At 41.6% G+C, this 22,431-nt stretch overlaps 1 protein-coding gene across 3 annotated transcripts in view; it reads right to left on the bottom strand.

Annotated features, from left to right (window-relative positions):
- LOC126354006 (U8-agatoxin-Ao1a-like) overlaps nt 1-22,431 on the bottom strand; it is a 403,061-nt gene that overhangs the window by 40,207 nt on the left and 340,423 nt on the right. The window contains exon 3 of one of the 3 annotated variants that reach the window (XM_050003315.1): nt 14,161-14,214. The exons of the other annotated variants lie outside the window; for them this stretch is intronic. Coding sequence (XP_049859272.1) covers nt 14,161-14,214 — 54 coding nt within the window. The remainder of the gene's footprint in view (nt 1-14,160; nt 14,215-22,431) is intronic. 3 annotated transcript variants of the gene reach the window in all.

The raw sequence follows: 22,431 nt of genomic DNA, 5'->3' as shown, positions 1-22,431 counted from the left end.
CGCATTTCTTGCTCTTGTAGTATTAGTTGCCTCCTTTTTTTAAGTCCTTTTCTAAAATCGTAGCATATATCTTGTATGCTGTGCCCACCTGACTTAAGCCTCTGTAGTTACAGTATATCTTTCAATCTCCTTTTTTAAAAACTTTTCATTGTAAAAGTTTTCCAGGCTTTGGGGATCTCTCGATCTTCTAACAATTATTTAAGAGATGTAGTAGTCGTGGGTATAGCATCAGTCCTCCATATTATAACATTTTGCATTACTACCATCTCGTTTTGTCACTTTTTCTGTTCTTAACTGATGTTATCGCAGAGTTTATGTAGTACTGTCCCGTAATTGTCTGACTATTGAGAAGACTGTCAGCAGAATCCCTTTCGCGTCCCTTAGTAGTGACAGCATGAGCTTTCCGGAGAACCGTATTGTACTTGCTTTCTTTGGCGGTGGTGAATACGCTGCTTTGAGTGTTTTTACGTCCCCGGAGCATAGTTGTTGATAGAGCTTTCAGCAGTGGTCACCGATCGGCCCAAAAAATCCAGATGGTTACTTGGAAAACGGGTCAAACGTTATTCGGACCTTTCATCCTGATGCGTTTCTGACGCTGCGTTTAGAGTCGCGCCACCCATCAGCAGACAATTATCGTTTATCCGCTTGCACTTTATGTCCGTTCAGATGACATCCCTAAGGCTTCAGCAGTTTATCATCTTTCCAGACGGTGATGCGCTTTTGCTATAATTTCTGCGGTTGTGGCTCATCTTGGCCGGATACTACGTGGATCATAATCTAAGCTGTTCCAATTAAATTTAAACTCGTTTGTCCACTTAGGAACAGTTTGTATGAGGATAACAATTCCCCAGTTTGTTTTGAAAATTGGCATGAATTTCTTTTGCTTTCATACATTTCTTTACGAAGTATTTAATCATTGCTCGAATCTTGATTATTTCCATGTGCAAAAATCACTAGACTGGAACAGCAACGGAGATGCGTCCGCGCCACGGATCTCTGCCCAGAGCACTGATGCATTAATTGTTTAAAGTGTGACCTATTATTACGCAGGAATCTCGTTGTGCTAGAGCTGACATTTGGTGATATTTTCGCAAACCCTTCATACTACTCTTCTATTTCATCGAATCCGTTCTCATCTAATTGTTCGATATCAGTTTCTTGTGCTGTATCATCATACTCTAATCCACTGTAACAATTCACACATTGTTCTTCTCCAGTATCGTTCATTTGTATCTTCCCTTCTGTTCTGTTTAATATCTTTAAACTTAAATGTCACTTGATGTCTCATGTTATCATCATCCTCGACATCAGAAATAAATATATCCTAATGTTCCTGGTATTCTTCTCTACTTACTGTATAGCATTCCATCTTCATAGTGTAGGGTCGCTGAAGTATTATAGTGCTTTGTTTAATCTGTTTTAGTAAATATGTTTGATGCTGTGCTCTTCAAGCAAGTGTACATTATAAAGGCCTTCTCATTTACCAAGATGTTATAGATCTAAGACCTCTGATGGCCCAAGTGTAAATATCTCTTCTCCTAAAAATGTGAATTTGTTAGTTTTAGATTACTGAAAGTGACAAAATCATTTTTTTTTTTTCAGTTTCATTACATACCGGTTCTCCATAACTCCCCATAGTATTCTTAACTGGGATTTTTCGTATTCTGACATTGATACCATCCATCATAATAATTTGCACTAGTACTGGATTTCTTCAATCTCTTCTGTGCTTCGTCATAGAGAGTTCCGGGCTAATCCTCTCTGCTTTCTTATGGTGCATATAGGTTAATAATGTAGTATTCCCTCTTTTCAGTATCAGTCTAACTAAGGATTATTTCGCTTAAGTGTGTTCAATCTTTTATTTCTTATTCCCATTTCATATGCCGAAGTATTGCTAGGATTTTCATTTTGTTCAGCTCCACTACAGAATACAATGTTTCTTCTGAATATTCACTACCTCTCATTTTCAGTTTCCTTTCTGTGACTGCTAGAGCATCCATATTCACGTCATTATATTAGTTGCTAATTATTTTTGGAAAACTCCTCTAACAACTCAGATTGCTATTTTTATGTATGTAGTTTCCTGTTGAGACCATCCTGTCTCCAAGGATTCTTGGGGTACTAGGAGGAGCGTGTGTTTTCGGAGAGCTGTTTACCAGCCATCTGCCCAACCTCATTTCTTGGAGGACCACGATTTTCTTTCGGGTTTATCTTCCTTATCCGATACGTCTTGGTTATTTAAAGGCGCCAGAAAACTCTCTCCCGTTGGCTACTTAAAGTACACCCACGCATCGATTGCCCAGAGGTAACGCCACTCATGTCTTCTTGAACGTGGGAGTAGGGTTTGTTGGAGGAGCTGACTTAAGTTCTTCAAATTTCAGTGGACCTTTTCAGACTTTTGATTCTGAAGAGACTCTGTATCTTTTGGCAAGATACAGAGTCTGTTCAGAACCTCTAATCGTCGGAGACACACTGCGCAAAAAAAATTACCACTTCTTCCAAACCCCGTAACTGTCTTCCACTGTCTTCCATTGGCTCTAAGGTGCTACCAATCTTGTGCCCTGCGACCTACGATTCACTCTTGGGCCCGAAGTCACTTCAAACACCAAGCTGTCGACACATGCGAAAAAGGATCACAGTTATGAAGTTCATTTAACGTGGGTTAAGGATGTCACATTGGCGGTAAATTTCACTACAGTTCCACCCAGCGCCATCGTGGTCACCTCACACGATGGAAAGGTCGTCACACCTCCTGAGCCACGCAAGGCAGCCGTGCGGTCTTAGGCGCCTTGCCACGGTTCGCGCGGGTCCCACCGTCGGAGGTTCGAGTCCTTCCTCGAGCATGGGTATGTGTGTTGTCCTTAGCGGAAGTAGTGTGTTAGTCTGGGGGCCGATGACCTCAGCAGTTTGGTCCAACAGTAACTTAACAACACACCTCCTGTCACGTATATTTCGGCCCTTGTTTTCATTCTTTCGCGACGGAGGTCATATATTTTCTAATGGGTGACGGAGCAACACATCCTATCAGAATCAACACCAAAAGACCTCAGGAGATGACATACCGGATGTGAATGGAATCACCCTTTCCCTTGGGAGCTTTGATTCTCACATACATTTCGCGTTCGAAAACGACGAATTGCAGTGCGATAAGCAACAGGAAAACGTCCTGACCCCTTCGACAAGCCTCTGCAGCTGACTACCGTCAGGCGCTATAGCAGCCACGAGGCACCAGTCAACTTAAACGATTGTCGGTGTCTCTGACAGGTACGTTTGAACACGTTCGAAAAGGATGCACAGGTGACACCGAGGGCGCGAGGGCGTTACCGAGATTGAGGGGGAGGGGGGGGAGAGTATGAGAGGCACTCTTTGCCGTTTCGTTCACACACGTGTCAATGTTGCACTCCGCCATGATCACGCCGCAGCAGTGAACGAAACAGGAGGATAGAAAAAGCATCCTCGAATCGCTTTCAAATTTCGTCCAACTGCTTTTAGCTATCCCTTGTGGCTCACCCTGTATACCAAATTAGAAACTGCGGTCGAAGTAGTCTTCAATGGGATCAGGACACTTTCCATGGGGCTGCTGACCAGCGATGTCCTTGGAACAGAACTGAGTTGTCTGGGAGTGCCAGTGTCTTCGAACGTTGTCAAGAACGTTGCCCTGTTGTTCATGGCCCTGCGATTTGCCGTTTTCGGCAGCGAAATATTTGGGAATCAACGAACGCAACGGAATCAGTGGTTCACTGATACAGCAGTGGTTCACAGATACCTTTTACGCCGTCTCCTGAAGACGTTACGTGACTATTCTGAGTGACGATGATTCTGAAATGAATTCCTCGGCCAGCCACAAGAAAATCGCGTGATTTCAACATCGGGACTCGTCTTTATGACATCCATTGTAGAGGCGTGAAATAGTTAAATGTCTGAAAGGGGGGTGTGACACGTCCCTGATGACAGTATGCAAAATTGTGGTGAAATTTGGTACCTGTATGATATCATTATATCCGTGGTTTGATTCATAAGCAAAACGTCTTCGGTCCCGGATTCGAATCCCGCCGCTGCATAAATTCTGATTAATAATCAGCATTGGTGGCCGAAGAATTTCGGCATAAGAAGTCGCCCCCATTCTGTCAACGGCCTTGTCAAAGAGGGTGGAGGACCGTACAGAGGTTCAGGGCACTCTCTTGTCCTTGCGGACGGAAACTGCCCCTAAAGGCGGAAGAATCAGCAATGATGAACGGCATGAGGTTGCAGAAGGCAATGGAAACCACTGCATTATAAGGACACTTAAGTGTATCGGCAGGACATGTGGCCAGTAGTTGAAGAAGTGTCATGATGATCTCTCCATTGGCAAAATATTCCAGAATAGTCCCGTATTCGGATCTACCGGAGGGGACTGATGACTGACAAGGAGGAGGTTACCATGGGAAACAGATTGAATAATCAACGGAAGGATAACTTTCTACGAGTCGGACCGTGGAATGTCAGAAGCTTGAACGTGGTAGGGAAACTAGAAAATGTGAAAAGAGAAATGCAAAACTTCAATCTAGATACGGAAGTTAAGTGGAAAGAAGGCAAGGATTTCTGCTCAGATGAGTATAGGGGAATATCAACAGCAGCAGAAAGTAACGAGAGCAGGAGTCGTTATGGATAGGAAGGTAGGGCAGAGAGTGTGTTACTGTTAACAGTTCAGTGATAGGGTTGTTCTTATCAGAATCGACAGCAAACCAGCACCGACAACGATAGTTCAGGTACACATGCCGACTTCGCAAGCTGAATATAAAGAGATAGAGAAAGTGTATGACAATACTGAATGGGTAATGTAGTATTTAAAAGAATATGAAAATCTAATAGTTATGGGGGTTGGAATGCAGTTGTAGGGGAAGGAGTAGAAGAAAAGGTTACAGTAGGATATGGGCATGTGACAAGGAACGAGAGAGTTCAGTGACAGGTTTCAGCTAGTAATAGTGAATACTTTGTTCAAGAATTACAAGAGGAGGAGGTACACTTGGAAAAGCGGGTGATACAGGAAGATTTCAGTTCGATTACATGATGGCCAGACAGAGATTCCGAAATCAGATACTGGATTGTAAGGCGTACTCAGGAGCAGACATAGGCTAAGATCACAATGTAGGAATGATGAAGAGTAGGCTGAAGTTTAAGACATTAGTCAGGAAGAATCAATACGCAAAGAATTGGGATCGGAAGTACTAAGGTATCACGAGATACACTTGAAGTTCTCTAAGGCTATAGATACAGCAATAAGGAATAGCTCAGTAGGCAATAGAGTTGAAGAGGAATGGACATCTCTAAAAAGGGCCATCACAGAAGTTGGGAAGAAAAACGTAGGTACAAAGAAGGTAACTGCGAAGAAATCATGGATAGCAGAAGAAATGCTTCAATTGATCGATGAAAGAAGGAAGCGGAAAAATGTTCCGGGAAACTCAGGAATAGAGAAATACGAGTCACTGAGGAATGAAATAAATAGGAAGTGCAGGGAAGTTAAGACGAAATGGCTACAGGAAAAAAATGAAGACAACGAAAAAGAAATGATGGCAGAAGGACAGAACCAGCATACAGGAAGGTCAAAACAACCTTCGGTGACATTAAAAGCAAGGGTTACAACATTAAGAGTGCAACGGAAATCCACTGTGAAATGCAGAGGAGAATGCGTATAGGTGGAAAGAATACACTGAAAGTCTCTATGAGGGGAAGTTTTGTCTGATGTGATAGAAAAAGAAACTGGAGTCCATTTGGAAGAGATAGGATATCCATTATTAGAGGAGCTTTGGAGGACTTAGTATCAAATAAGGGAGAAGGGATAGAGAACATTCCATCAGAATTTCTAAAATCATTGGGGGAAGTGGCATCAAAGTGATTGTTCACTTTGGTGTGAGGAATGAATGAGTCTGGTGACATACCATCCGACTTTCGGAGAAGCATCATCCACACAATTCCGAAGATGGCATGAGATGACAAGTGCGATAATTACCCCATAATCAGCTTAACAGCTCATGCATCGAAGTTCCTTACAAGAATAATATACAGAAGAAGGGGAAGGAAAAGTGAGGATGCGCTAATGATGATCAGTTTGGCTTTAGGAAAGGTAAAGACAAGAGAGAGGCAATTATGACGTTGCTGTTAATAATGGAAGCCAGGCTAAAGAAAAACCAAGACACGTTGAATGATTTGTCGATCTGGAAAAATCCCTCGACAATGTAAGATGGTGCAAGATGTTCGAAATTCTGAGAAAAAAATAGAGGTAAGCCATAGGGAGATACGGATCATCTACAATATGTACAACAGCCAAGAGGGGATAATAAAAGTGGACGATCAAGAACGAAGTGCTCGTATTAAGAAGGGTGTAAGGCAAGGATGCAGCCTTTCATCTCTACTGTTCAATCTCTACATCGAAGAAGCAATGATAGAAATAAAAGAAAGGTTCAGGAGTGGGATTAAAATTCAAGGTGAAATTAACAGTCCAATGAGTACACAGTACGTACTGAGAGTGAAGCGAAGAATGACGAAGGTAATGAGAAGTAGTAGAAATGCGAACAGCGAGAAACTTAAAGTCAGGATTGATGGTCACGAAGCAGGTGAGGTTAAGGAATTCTGCTACATAGGCAGTAAAATAACCATGAAGGATGGAGCAATGAGGACATCAACAGGAGACTAGAAATGGCAAAAAGTACATTCCTGGTCAAGAGAAGTATGCTAATATCAAATATTGGCCTTAATTTGAGGAAGAAATTTCTGAGAATGTACGTCTGGAGTGCAGCATTGTGTGTTAGTGAAACATGGACAGTGAAATACCGGAACAGAAGAGAATCGAAGCATTTGAGATGTGGTGCTACAGACCAATGTTGAAAATTAGGTGGACTGATAAGGTAAAGAATGAGGAAGTTCAGCTCAGAGTCGTAGAGGAAAGGAATATGTGGAAAACACTGATAAGGAGAAGGGACAGGATGATAGGAAATCTGTTAAAATATAAGGGAATGACTTCCATGGTATTTCGTGATGAAAAATTTTGATGTTAGGTTTGTCGCTTTAGTCGTTTCTGCTACTTCTCCTTACTTTCGTCTTTCTTCGATTTACTCTGAATCCATATGTTGTACTCAGTAGACTGCTCAATCCATTCAACAGAACCTGTAAGTCTTCTTCAGTGTCACTGAGGACAGCAATGGTATCAGCAAATCTTATTATTGATATCTCTTCTGCTTGAATTTAAATCCCACTCTTGAATCTTTCCCTTATCTCCGTCACTGCTTCTTCGATGTACAAATTGAACAGTAGGGGGAAGAGTACATCCCTGTCCTACACCACTTATAGTCTGAGCAATTAGTTCTTGATCTTCCAGTCCCATTCTTCTCTCTTAGTTCTTGAACATATTGTATTTCTCTATAGCTTGCCCTATTTTTCTCAGGCTTGCACGTTTTACATCACTGTCGAACACTTAATCCAGGTCGAGAAATCCTATGAACGTCTCCCTTCCAAAATCAACCTTAACGTAGGAACTGCCTCTCTGTTGCCTTTACCTTTCCTAAAATCAAACTGATCGTCATCTAACATATCCTCAATTTTCTTTTCCATTCTTCGGTGTATTACTCTTTTCAGTAGCTTGGACGTGTGAATAGTTAAGATGATTGTGCAATAATTCTCGAACTTATCGACTCTCGCCATATTCAGAATTGTGTGTATGATGTTTCTCTGAAAGTCTGATGGTACATCGCCAGTCTCATACATTCCACTCACCAACCTGCTTAGTCGTTTTGCTGCGGTTACCCCCCAGATGAATTTACAAATTACGGTAGTATGTTGTCTATCCCTACTGTTTATTTGATCTTAAGTCTTCCGAAGCTCTTTTACACTCTTATTCCAACATCATATCCTCTATTACTTTCCTATTAACTCCTGTTGCTTCTTCTATCATTACTTTCCTTGTACGTATATTTTTTCCAATCTATGGGACTGTCCTTCTTAGAGATATACATTCCTCTTCAAATGAACTGCCTGCTGACCTGTTCACTATGGCAGTATCTTTAGGCTCATAAAACTTCAAGGGTTTCAGTTCATTCGTTATTACTTCTGTATCCAACTTCTTTGTGCCCTGATACTTCTTGTCTAGCCTCTTAAGCTCCAGCCTGCTCTTAATCATTCTAAATTGTGATCTGAATCTATATCTGCTCGTAGATACGCCTCACAATCCAATATCAGTTTTCGGAATCTCTGTCTGACCATGATGTAATTCAACTGAAATCTTCCCGTATCTCCCGGCCTTTTCCTAGTATATCTCCTCCTCTTGTGATTCTTGAACAGAATATTTGTGTTATTAGGTGAAATTTAATTCAGAACACAATTAGTCTTTCTTGTCCCTCATTCTTACTACCAAGACTATACCCTTCTGATACCCTTTCTACTGCTCCTCCCCTTACAACCGCATTACAGTCCCCCATAGCCATAGATTTTCGTCTCCCATTACGCACTAAATGATTCGTTAAATATCTGCACTTTCTCCACTTCTTCAACTTCTGCTTAATACGTTGGCATGTATGCTTGAACTACTGTTGCAGGTGTTGGTCTGCCGTTGATTCTGATGAGAACAAACCAGTCACTGAAGTGTTCACGGTTACTCACTCTTTTCATTGCCTCCATATTCATAACGAATCCTACTCTAGTCTACCATTTCCTGCTGCTGTTATTACACTATACTCGTCTGATCAGAACTGCTTGTCTTCTTCCCATTTTACTTCGCTGATACCTACTGTGTCTAGATCAGCCTTAGAATTTCCCTTATCAGATTTCCTAGCCTCCCTACCATGTTCAAACTTCTGCTGTTCGACACTCCATCTTGTAAAACGTTGCCCTTTAGTTTTTTATTCGATATTTTTCTCATGGTCACCTGCTACTTGGAAGTACTTTTCTACAGGTTTGAAAGAGGAATTACTCCGGAATCGTTTGTTAATGGAGAGATCATCATGACACATTTCCGATTATAGTGCAAATGTCCTGTGAATACACGTTATGTATCTTTAATCCAGTAATTTCCATTGCCTTCTGCATCCTCCTGCCTTTGATCATTGCTGATTCTTCTGCCTTCTAGAGCAGTTTTCCACCGCAAGGGCTGCAGAGTGCTCTGAACCGCCGCTTGCTGCTCCGCCCTCTTTGACAACACCGCTGGCACTACGAAGGTGCCTTCTTATGCCAGAAGCCTTCGGTTAATACACTAACCCTAGATCACTTGTGCCAAATTTCAAACATATGCGGTGCCATGGGATACAGACCTTTTTGCACGGTGTAAAAAAAAGAAAATTAAAGAAATTCTAGGCCCTCGAAACCTGATACTGCTCGGGTGAAAAACACATTAGTTGTCCAAGTGAAGCCGCTATAAAAGTAAAACAGGAAAAGCCTGACAAAAGTAAGTGGAAGTAATATCAGCTAAGGGCTCATGTGGTTGCTACCCACGTACTTTTAAGAAAGGAGTGCCTCAGGAAGACCACACATTGTGTGTAATTTCATCAAGTGACTGTAATGCAATTATAGAGGGTAGAATTCAAGAGAGTTACTCCAGAATGTGTACTGCGATAAAGAAGTGAGGAAGGAAAGAGACTTCTAGAATTACACCATAGGTATAGGGTGTGGTAGTGAACACCCTTTACAAAAACACAAAAGAAGGAAGTGTACTTGGCAAATACAGGAGACAATGGTCGTAATAAAGCGTACCACAGGATTAAGAAATCAAATCTTGGATTCCGGTTCATGCCCAAATGTGGCTACGGTCTCAGATCGTAGTCTCCTGGTGACAAGCAGCAGCTTGAAATCAAGAGGACAAATAAATCCGCGTATACGATGAAATAAACTATGAATATTTGAGAGTGAAATTATCTGAGGCAGTGAAAAGCAACCAAGTGCAGAGAGTAGTTAAGGAGAAGCGTGGAATATAAAAAAGAAAGAAATATTTCAGGTAGTGTATCGAAAGTAAAGACGAAGAAGCTGTTGATGACTCACGAACAAGTCGACCTCATGGATGAAACACAGTGCCCTGTTGCAAACTGTCAACGAAGTCTGAGCGTACAAAATAGGTTTCCAGATATATGAGTGGTTCGAAGACTACTTAAGTGAGTGAACCCAGCACATTGTCCTCGGTAGCCAGTATTCATCAGAGACAAAGGTACCGCAGAAATTTCCCTTTAAAGTATGACAGGGTCGCTTTCTCTAGAATCGGAAACAGAGGAATAGGATGAACAGCATCTCCGACTGTTTGCTTATGACTGTGTACTGAACGGGAAAGTGTCGTCGTTGAGTGTCTGTGAGAGAATACGTGGTGATTAAGACAGAATTTCAGTTTGGTATGATAAATGGCTCCTTGCTCTAGATATAGAAAAATGTAAGCTAATGCAGACGAGTAGGAAAGGCAATCCTGTTATGTTAAAATAAAGTATTCGTCATGTGCTGCTTGACAGTGCAAAGGGTTATGAAATGAACTATGACGCAACTCCAGTAGGGCTATGGGCGAATGTTCGACTTCGATATATTGGCACAGTTCTAGAAGAGTATAACACCTCTATAAAGGAGACGCGTATAGAACACTACTACAACATATCCTTGAGTGTTACTCGACTGTTTGAGATCCATGGCAACTCGGATTAAAGGAATACATCGTCTTGCTAGATTTGTTACCATTAGTTTCCATTAACAACCTAGTATTACAGAGATGCTTCGTAAACTCAAATGGGAGTCTCTGAAAGGAAGATGACGTTCTTTCCGCGAAACACTATTGAGAAAATTTAGAAAACCGGCTTCAGCGGCAGGTTGTAGGACGATTCTACTGCCACCAATGTCAGTTTCGCCTAAGGACCGTGAAGACAACATAAATTAGAGCTCGCACGGAGGCATAATGACAGTTTCTCCAACACTCCACTTGCGAGTTAAGGAAGCAAGGGCATGTGTAGTAATGATGAAAGGTTCCCTCCGCAATTCACTATTTGTGGTTGGCGGAGCATGTATGTAAATGTAAATGAAAATAGAAAACATGGGAACCTAACGAACAGGAAATGCAAACAGGCTAAATCAGAGTGGATGGATGTACAAAGAGATGAAAAGTTTACCACAAGGCGGCAGACGTTTTAGGACCCTATGGAAGCAACCGAAACTCTGAAGCCGAGCGTAGTAGCCGCGGGGTTTAAGGTGCCACGTCAAGGATTGCGCTGCCCCTCCAACCGGAGGTTCCAGTTCTCCCTCGGGCATGCGTGTGTCCTTTGTTCTTAGCATAAGCCAGTTTAGTAAGTTTCAGTAGTGTGTAAGTCTAGCGACAGATGATCTCGGCAGTTTGGTCACTTAGGAATTCACACATTTTTTTGAAACTCTGATGACTAAAAAAAAGACTTAAAAGTCTCGTATTTTGTTCCACTACCGGTGCAAATATGGCCTTTTGAAATCATCGAATAATACTGTCTCTGTACCACATGTCTTTCAGAATCATCAGTGCTTTGGACCAGTCTGGTGCGGCCCTCCAGGGACCCCTCTCCTGTTCTAAGCTCTTCATTCAGAGTAGCACCTGCACCGTGCGCCCTCATTTATTTGTTGTGAGTATTCCCGTCTCTGTCCTCCCTTACAGATTTTACCCAATACAGCTCCTTCTAGTTCCAACTCAATTATTCGCTGATATCTTAACACATGTTGTATCATCCTGTTCATTCTTTTTGTCAGTGCTGTCCATATGTTCCTCTCTTTGACAATTCTGCGGAGACATTTCTCATTCACTTTTTTATCAATCCACCTAGTTTTCAACATTTTTTGTGGCATCACATTTCAAACACAGCGAATCTCTTACGGTTTACCCACAATACATGATCCAATCCATATAATGCTGTGATCCAAAAGAACATTCTCAGAAATTTCTGTCTGAAATACGTACGTCTTATTAATCTTTAGATCTTAAGTGAATAATACTGTTTGTGCAACATATATTACGTATGTTCACATCATATGATGATTTTACTTTACGATTTCGATTTGTCCTTACGATCTGTATCTTGTTTGAATCATCAGGCCATGTTCCACATGAGGATTAACAGTGTCTTTGTGAGAGATAAGTGTAACGATTTAATAAAACTTTGGATTCATATTAGAGAAGATGATGGTTCAAATCCTCATCCAACCATCCAGATTTATGACGAAGAAAAATGCTGTGATTTTTCCCTTGGAAGTGCACAATCGGCATTGTTTACCATCCTTCCCCAGTCTGAAGTTACTGTCCCAAATAACATCGTCTTCGACGGAACTTTAAGCAGTAATTTTGCATTTCAGCATCTATGTGGCCATATTGTATGTTACGTTTGGACTCCGCATCGCACTGTGTTAATGTTAAATGGTTACGCAGCACATTTATACCTTATCATCTGTCATTTGATTCACCTAACACTTTTCATAAAGTAACACATGTTAAAAATTTCTTTGTTGCTACATGACCACTTCCGCGAAATGCTTTAATTTTAAGTTCATCTGAATATTTCAGTGCCTCAGTGATAAATTTGAGTGATCTGGTATTAATCAACATTAAAATTTGATAATCTACTCAGTTAACTTTATTTCCGACTAGTTTAAAGTTCGTTTTTCATCTCGCTTTATGCCTGGGACATGAAGTATTTCCTTTTCCTTCGTCGATCAGATCTTTTTCGATCTTTCCCTGTATTTCTTTGGAGACCTATTCTTCCTTTTTATACAGGTCCTAGCTGAGTCATGTCGACGGAATATTAGAAACAAGACATTTGAACAGGTAAATATTTCTCATGAAACAGTTTTCGAAAAACTGAACACGACGATAACTTTGTATGAAGAAAGCGTCAGGTCAAATGCAACCATTTTAATTATATATTTCTGAAGTTTTAGTAAGTTAAGAACTCATTCATGTTAACTACGTGCAAAGCGGTGCTTTGTGGCATAAGCTCATTACACTTTTTTTTTAAGAAGTCAGTAATAAATGTAAAGTTTTGAAATTTTAATGAATCCGCTTGCTTCGCACTACATTCAAATTTACTTTAAAGTCTGTAGTGACATACATAAAAACGATTATTAGGAAAGTGAAACATTCGAAGTGAGCACCAAACTACACGGTATCTTTGGCACCAAAGTTACTGGTCCAGTGAAGCACACTAACTACAACACAGATAGTAAACCTTTCTGGTGGTGTTTTCGCGGACAGGTACTGGCTAGCAGCCGCAAGCTACAACTACATTTTTGTCTACAGTGATCTAACTACAGCAAAGAAGATCAGAGGCTCTGGAATATCTCACTGTGATAGAAAATAAAATGGAGACAGGAAGGACACTAGAAACGGGCGGCGTAATGTGAGGCACATCGACACAAACCATACAACACAGAAAATCTAAAACAAATACACCCAAAGCAGTCACCATAACGAATTAAATAAACGTTAAATTTGAAACTTGGTTCACGGAAAGGTAGCCTATATTACTTGGAAAAATGCAGGTTGAATATCAGTAATGGGAAAATTACGAGTCAGTACGTAGTGGCCTTGGAAGGACGCTAATGTTAACTCTTCACAGAAAATGAAAGTAATACTACAGTAACTTGGAGTTATTCTTTCGCAATTTGTTCTACCCTATTTGTCGAATACAAAACATATTCAATAAACGTGTATGACTAGCATTGAGGAGAGCATTGTAAACATTACTGGTGGCTTAATACTCTTATGTAAGGTAAGAAACAATCAAAACCATTTCACAGGAGCTAATAATCCACAAACGTATGAGTCTAAGGGTTGAAGACACAGCTTAAAAACTTGTAGTGGTTACGAAACTAGTATTCCACCGAATGACCTACACACTGTCATCTACTCTAGAAAAACTGAGAAACATTTCGCAGACAGTTACCGTTTCCGGATCAAAAGCTAGTATCAAAATAAAAATTATCTGTTTAACTTGAAGAAATAATAAAACAGGCTTCTGCGTTTGTGGAATAATTCGAAGATAAACATGCGACATGGAGCGTTCAGTAAGGAGGTTCTGTTATCAGGAATACGGTACACTTAGCATCCACCCTCCATGGTCTGCTGACCGCATGCGACACAAAAGACCAACGACCAACATCTACCAAAGTGAAAAAGCAACAAGGACACAACAAATAGATGTGAAGTCAACAAACCTCGCAGGTTCCCGTTTCGATACCTCTCCACCATAACTGAATGACTCAGGTTCGCTGCAATAAGTAACAAAAGAACATACAGTGGCACAGTACCGCGAGGAGCTCTTTCGGACATCATCTGGTGACATTTACAGTTCCAGAATTAGGCATTCTGCAATCAGCAAAAGAAATTCATAAATATATACAATAAGCAATTTCGTTATTGCAGTATTGAGGTTTCTTCTTTGGTTCCAGTGCTACCCGGTGGTCATCAGATAATGTCCAAAATTCCTAGTTTCATAAAAGAACGGTAAATGCACATTTTTCCTTTGTGCCGTGAGAAATCTGTGTAACATTTGTGTGATACAATGTGACAGTTTGTGCTATTAACAACTCTCTGTGACATACACAAAAACAGTTATTAGGAAAGTGAATCATTCGATGTTAGCACCAAGTTACACTGCATCTGTGGCTCCAAAATGAAGCACACTAAATGGTCCTTTTTGTAACGGCGAAATCCGTGTAAGGTTTGCTTGATGCAAAGTGACAGGTTATGTGCTTAAGATATGCTAACTTACAAAAGTAAATGGTTCTATCCCTAACCTCTGTACTATTATGCAAGGTAATTCGACAAAGGACGTAACTGTAGGACCAGATGTTAATAGAATTTTAATACTGCTCAATATGTGTAGTTGTGACCTGTGATAGTGGAAGCTGACGACGCTGAGGATGTTGGAAAAATTAAGACTCATCAAACATCCGTTAAAACCTTCAAAACAAACAATCATTCCGAATACCTACCATTTTCACCCAAAATGTATAAGTAGTTGGCAACACAACAAACGATGTTCTTTCAATAGATTAACTCTAGCCTCGTAAACTATCTTGGTCTTTATTTTGAAATCACATTTATCCCTTCAAAGTGTCTAATGCAAGACCGCTATTTTAATAGGCCCCTGAAACCTAGCCAGAAATTCAGCGAATATTAAACGCAGCCACATGAGGCTAACGTCTAGGCTAAGAAATAATTGTAGAAAGATTGAGAGGCCGATTTTTACAGATACTTCTGCATGTTTTCCGAAATATGGAACATCATGTATGCAAAAATCTACGGTTCTATATGCAGAACAAATTACGTGGGTTGAATATTTGCTAAAGTAGTACAGTAATAATAGTTATACAGTTACGGAACCTGTTTTAAGCGTCGAATTACCCCTTATTAGACAAACTTACTCTTGAACCAAGTACTGCCTGATATATGCAGCAAAGGTTAATTGTCTTCCCACTGGCAAGAAGCAGGTGTTCCATATGTAAGCGAGTCGGAGTCTGCCTCTTCATCTCCTTAACCACACACTCCCAAGTACTATGACTAGTCCCAGAGGTGCTTCGCTGCACGGCGCCATAGCGCTTCGTGAAACCGAGAACATGAGCATAATAACGTCGTGATACAAAACCACTATACCATTTCTGTTGAAGGATCGTCATCAACAAGTCATCGACAACGCGACATTCCTACTGAAACGGAGCTCTAGATGATAACTCAGTGCTTCCGCGGCTTTCTACAAAAATACTCGGTGAGAGTGAAACGATTGTCCATTAACAACACCGAACGCGTTGACGCAATGTATTAGACACTGGAGTCACATTCCGTAGGAATCCAGGCATTTTCACTTTTCCCTGCTTTCCCTACAGCCCTGAGCTTTCCTTTGAAAGACACTCAGCCTAATTTTTTCTTCTATTCTTCCTGTCCGAGCTTCTTCTGCTCTTTTAATGATCTTGTTCACTACATCTACATCTACATGACTACTCTGCAATTCACATTTAAGTGCTTGGCAGAGGGTTCATCGAACCACAATCATACTATCTCTCTACTATTCCACTCCCGAACAGCGAGCGGGAAAAACGAACACCTAAACCTTTCTGTTCGAGCTCTGATTTCTCTTATTTTATTTTGATGATCATTCCTACCTATGTAAGTTGGGCTCAACAAAATATTTTCGCATTCGGAAGAGAAAGTTGGTGACTGAAATTTCGTAAAAAGGTCTCGCCGCGACGAAAAACGTCTATGCTGTAATGACTTCCATCCCAACTCGTGTATCATATCTGCCACACTCTCTCCCCTATAACGCGATAATACAAAACGAGCTGCCCTTCTTTGCACCCTCTCGATGTCCTCCGTCAATCCCACCTGGTAAGGATCCCACACCGCGCAGCAATATTCTAACAGAGGACGAACGAGTGTACTGTAAGCTGTCTCTTTAGTGGACTTGTTGCATCTTCTAAGTGTCCTGCCAATGAAACGCAACCTTTGGCTCGCCTTTCCGACAATATTATCTATGTGGTCCTTCCAACTGAAGTTGTTTGTAATTTTAACACCCAGGTACTTAGTTGAATTGACAGCCTTGAGAATTGTACTATTTATCGAGTAATCGAATTCCAACGGATTTCTTTTGGAACTCATGTGGATCATCTCACACTTTTCGTTATTTAGCGTCAACTGCCACCTGACACACCATACAGCAATCTTTTCTAAATCGCTTTGCAGCTGATACTGGTCTTCGGATGACCTTACTAGACGGTAAATTACAGCATCATCTGCGAACAACCTAAGAGAACTGCTCAGATTGTCACCCAGGTCATTTATATAGATCAGGAACAGTAGAGGTCCCAGGACGCTTCCCTGGGGAACACCTGATATCACTTCAGTTTTACTCGATGATTTGCCGTCTATTACTACGAACTGCGACCTTCCTGACAGGAAATCACGAATCCAGTCGCACAACTGAGACGATACCCCATAGCTCCGCAGCTTGATTAGAAGTCGCTTGTGAGGAACGGTGTCAAAAGCTTTCCGGAAATCTAGAAATACGGAATCAACTTGAGATCCCCTGTCGATAGCGGCCATTACTTCGTGCGAATAAAGAGCTAGCTGCGTTGCACAAGAGCGATGTTTTCTGAAGCCATGCTGATTACGTGTCAATAGATCGTTCCCTTCGAGGTGATTCATAATGTTTGAATACAGTATATGCTCCAAAACCCTACTGCAAACCGACGTCAATGATATAGGTCTGTAGTTAAATGGATTACTCCTACTACCCTTCTTGAACACTGGTGCGACCTGCGCAATTTTCCAATCTGTAGGTACAGATCTATCAGTGAGCGAGCGGTTGTATATGAGTGCTAAGTAGGGAGCTATAGTATCAGCGTAATCTGAAAGGAACCTAATCGGTATACAATCTGGACCTGAAGACTTGCCCGTATCAAGCGATTTGAGTTGCTTCGCAACCCCTAAGGTATCTACTTCTAAGAAACTCATGCTAGCAGATGTTCGTGTTTCAAATTCTGGAATATTCCATTCGTCTTCCCTGGTGAAGGAATTTCGGAAAACTGCGTTCAATAACTCCGCTTTAGCGGCGCAGTCGTCGATAACAGTACCATCGGCACTGCGCAGCGAAGGTATTGACTGCGTCTTGCCGCTTGTGTACTTTACATACGACCAGAATTTCTTCGGATTTTCTACCAAATTTCGAGACAATGTTTCGTTGTGGAACCTATTAAAGGCATCTCGCATCGAAGTACGTGCCAAATTTCGCGCGTCTGTAAATTTTAGCCCATCTTCAGGATTTCGCGTTCTTCTGAACTTCGCATGCTTTTTCCGTTGCCTCTGCAACAGCGTTCGGACCTTTTTTGTGTACCACGGGGGATCCGTTCCATCTCTTACCAATTTATGAGGTATGAATATCTCAATTGCTGTTGCTACTATATCTTTGAATTTGAGCCACATCTCGTCTACATTCGCATAGTCAGTTCGGAAGGAATGGAAATTGTCTTTTAGGAAGGCTTCTAGTGGTACTTTATCCGCTTTTTTAAATAAAATTATTTTGCGTTTGTTTCTGATGGATTTGGAAGAAATGGTATTGAGCCTAGCTACAATGACCTTGTGATCACTAATCCCTGTATCAGTCATGATGCTCTCTATCAGCTCTGGATTGTTTGTGGCCAAGAGGTCAAGTGTGTTTTCGCAACCATTTACAATTCGCGTGGGTTCGTGGACTAACTGCTCTAAATAATTTTCGGAGAATGCATTTAGGACAATCTCGGAAGACGTTTTGTGCCTACCACCGGTTTTGAACAAGTATTTTTGCCAACATACCGAGGGTAGGTTGAAGTCCCCACCAACTATAACCGTATGAGTGGGGTATTTATTTGTTACGAGACTCAAACTTTCTCTGAACTGTTCCGCAACTGTATCATCGGAGTCTGGGGGTCGGTAGAAGGAGCCAATTATTAACTTAATTCGGCTGTTAAGTATAACCTCCACCCACACCAATTCGCACAGAGTATCTACTTCGACTTCACTACAAGATAAACCACTACTGACAGACACCAACACTCCACCACCAATTCTGCCTAATCTATCTTTCCTGAACACCGTCTGAGACTTCGTAAAAATTTCTGCAGAACTTATTTCAGGCTTTAGCCAGCTTTCTGTACCTATAACGATATCCGCTTCTGTGCTTTCTATTAGCGCTTGAAGCTCAGGGACTTTTCCAGCGCAACTACAACAGTTTACAACTATAATTCCGACTGTTCCTTGATCCAAGCACGTCCTGTAATTGCCAAGCACCCTTTGACATTGCAGCCCATCCCGCACTTTCCCGAGGCCTTCTAACCTAAAAAACCGCCCAGTCCACGCCACACAGCCTCCGCTACCCGTGTAGCCGCCAGCTGAGTGTAGTGAACTCCTGACCTATTCAGCGGAACCCGAAACCCCACCACCCTATGGCGCAAGTCAAGGAATCTGCAGCCAATACGGTCGCAAAACCGTCTGAGCCTCTGATTCAGACCCTCCACCCGGCTCTGCACCAAAGGTCCGCAGTCGGTTCTGTCAACGATGCTGCAGATGGTGAGCTCTGCCTTCATCTCATAAGCAAGACCGGCAGCCTTCACCAAATCAGATAGCCGCTGGAATCCAGAGAGAATTTCCTCAGATCCAAAGCGACACACGTCATTAGTGCCGACATGTGCCACCACCTGCAGCTGGCTGCACCCTGTGCTCTTCATGGCATCCGGAAGGACCCTTTCCACATCAGGAATGACTCCTCCCGGAATGCACACGGAGTGCACACTGGATTTCTTCCCCTCCTTAGCCGCCATATCCCTAAGGGGCCCCATTACGCGCCTAACATTGGAGCTCCCAACTACCAGTAAGCCCAACCTCTGCGATTGCCCGGACCTTGAAGGCTGAGAATGATCCTCTGAAACAGGGCAGGCAGCTGCATCTGGCTCAGCCAGAGACAGTGCCTGAAACCGGTTTGTCAGACGCACCGGGGAGGCTTTCTGGTCAGCTTCCGGGGACGCCTTTCGCTGCCTGCCACGCCTTGGAACGACCTCCCAATCAACCACAGGCGAGGGCTCAGCTCCACTGCGGGCAGCAACCGGGGCAACCACAGCGGCAGACCGATCTGGGGACAGACGGGATGAGGTTGACATCCCCGTGATACCCGAGTCCGGCTCCCCACAGTGGTGCCCATTGGCAACAGCCTCAAGCTGCGCGACCGAAGTCAGCGCCGATTGCAGCTGTGAGCGAAGGGATGCCAAGTCAGCCCTCATCCGAACACAGCAATCGCAGTCCCTGTCCATTCTAATCGATGTTTAACAACAGTTACTGAAACACGAGTCGGTGCCTAGATAACGCAAGCGGAACACGCAAAGAATGTATCAACTAACCTGTACAAATGCCTAACGACTGCGCTACAATCTGCTGAATTTACGATTACAGTAACTAAAACTCGAAACTGCACCTCCTATACGAAACTCACACGCAATTTAAATAAGAATCTACGAAGTAAACACTAAAGCGCGATGCTACAACTGTCAAATACTATAATACGCCCGAAATATACGAATTAAACAATGCAAGTACCCAAAAACACGCAAAGAAATTAAACTATGTAACAAATAAGAAGCTAGGGTTATACGGCTTGCTGCTGCAGCTGCTTATCCAACGGCGGCAGGGAGCACACTGACTGGCCAACCGACACTGGCCGTTCACAACAAAAACAGAAGACAGACGACTACACGAATTTGCACTATTCAGGTACTAACGCGCGATGCTACGTCAAATCTTCTTGATTCATTTTGTTTTGTTTACTGTATTGCATCCATTGCACCATCTACCCTCGATATTTGTGGCGTAATTTATTCTCTGCAAGTCATTTTCCCGTTTTTGCCTTCTTTTGTATAAAAAATAAAACACTAGCCTAGCTTATTTAATTTGGCATCTGCAAGTGCTGCTCTGGATAGGTAATAACATGACAGAAAGTTTATATCCCTACGCAACATCGTTTTATTTTTCACCTGTACAATATTATCATGATTTCCAGAATTCAGAGTCCTGGGAGATGCAGACTTACCTTTTGTTCTAGTTTATGGAAGGAAAAGCTAACACATATCGTCTACAAAGTAATACTAACAACCACATAATACGTTGTAGAACATACCTTTACTACCCAATACCGACGAAATGTTCTTGGAGATCAACGTAAATACAATATTAATATATCTCAATTACATTTTATACTGTTTTCCGCAAAGAAATTGATTTTCCTAAGGGATATCTGACGACATCCTATTTCCCACTCCCGTCCTGTCCTCTCCCTTTATGTAAGTAATGATTCGAATATGTGTCAGTCTGGCTGTTTGTGTCATCAGCCCGACACAAATTCCTCGCCTGGGCCAATTTCTTCATCTCAGAGCAGCACTTGCAACCTACGCCTTCAATTATTTGCTGGGCGAATTCTTGGTGTCTTCCTTTACTGTTTTTACCCTCTTCAGCTCTGCTCCAGTACCATGGAAGTTATTCCCTGATGCCTTAACAGATGTCCTACCATCCTGTCCCTCTTCTTATCAGTGTTTACAATATATGTTTTCCTCTCCAATTCTGTGGAGAACCTCCGAGGAGTACAATTATCTTGAAAGATGCACTCTACTACAGGAACACTGATTAACTTTTTGTATGAAAATTTGACCTGTAAGTATTCCACTATCTTTGCTGAGCAGATGAAAATTCTCGACCTTCAAGATAGTTTGACTATTTAAATATTAGGATAGAAATGGACAGTACATCTCACAGTAACACAGTTAAACGTTTAATTCAGAGCTTACATTTTACAATTTTTCTGTTCTCCGTGTTTCTCCAAATTTCGTCGCCTACGATGGTAGTAATTCTCGATTTGTTGGGCTCTTCCAAAATGGTGTTTTGTTTACTGTGTTCTCACTTTTTCATTGAAACTGAGCTGTGACCAGCTACTGAAGTGGCCTATTCGCCATGCAATACCAGCAAATGTTTCCAAACTGCTTTCATGCATTGTTTAAAACATAGTGGTAGTGTTTCAGTTATTGCTTAAAATAGACTCAGATTTAAATAACTTAATTTATGCCATTTACTTCGTGTATTGAATGACTGTACTGCAGTTGAGCTGTACTGGATGCGAGTGAAGGTTTCGTTACTCATGTGTGTGTGTGTGTGTGTGTGTGTGTGTGTGTGTGTGTGTGTGTGCATGTGTATCTACGTGTAAGTGCCTACGTTTTGTTCTGCATGCTTCGCTATTATTCATAAGCAAACAAATAGTCGTTCCTCCAATCTATTGTACATGTTTAAGTTGTGCAGCTGACTTTTATCTATTAATTTTCTTCTTTGCATCTGAAATGTGTGTTCTGCTACTGTGAATAGTAAGAATGCTGTGACCCTACATTTTATTGATGATACTACGTTTTCCTCCATTGATGAATATCAAGTCACTGATTTTTTGTACTGTAATTTCGAAGTATGGTACCGGCGGTGTCTATACAAAAAAAGTCATAAAATCTAATTTTGCACTCACAACCAGTAACTAATGCACCTTTCAATAGTAATTAGTTAAGTTGCTAAGTGTCTCATTTATTGTCTTGACAGAGAAGAATGATAAAGATTTCTTTTTAAGTTTGAAAAGAGCCTACAGAAATTTCAGTTTTTTTGTGAAAACAATGACTACAGTGCTGCTGAAGTGCAAGTTATATGAATAAAATGACATGGAGACACACAAATATATCATGTATAGAAAGATTCACATTCGTCAGTATAACATATATGGGTTACATTTTGGACAAAAAAGTCGATTATTTAGAAAAAAAGTACTACTATGAGTTATGTGGGTAGAGGATCCCTACAGAGAAATTGAAACAGATTGTAGACAGTCACTGGAACAAGTTTCACCAGTCACCTGTTTACAAAATTATATGTGAGATTGT

The sequence above is a fragment of the Schistocerca gregaria genome, chromosome 3, assembly GCF_023897955.1.
Source record: "Schistocerca gregaria isolate iqSchGreg1 chromosome 3, iqSchGreg1.2, whole genome shotgun sequence".
Lineage (NCBI taxonomy): Eukaryota > Metazoa > Arthropoda > Insecta > Orthoptera > Acrididae > Schistocerca > Schistocerca gregaria.
The sequence above is the reverse complement of the archived record's forward strand: the minus strand, read 5'-3'. Positions and strand labels throughout refer to the sequence as shown.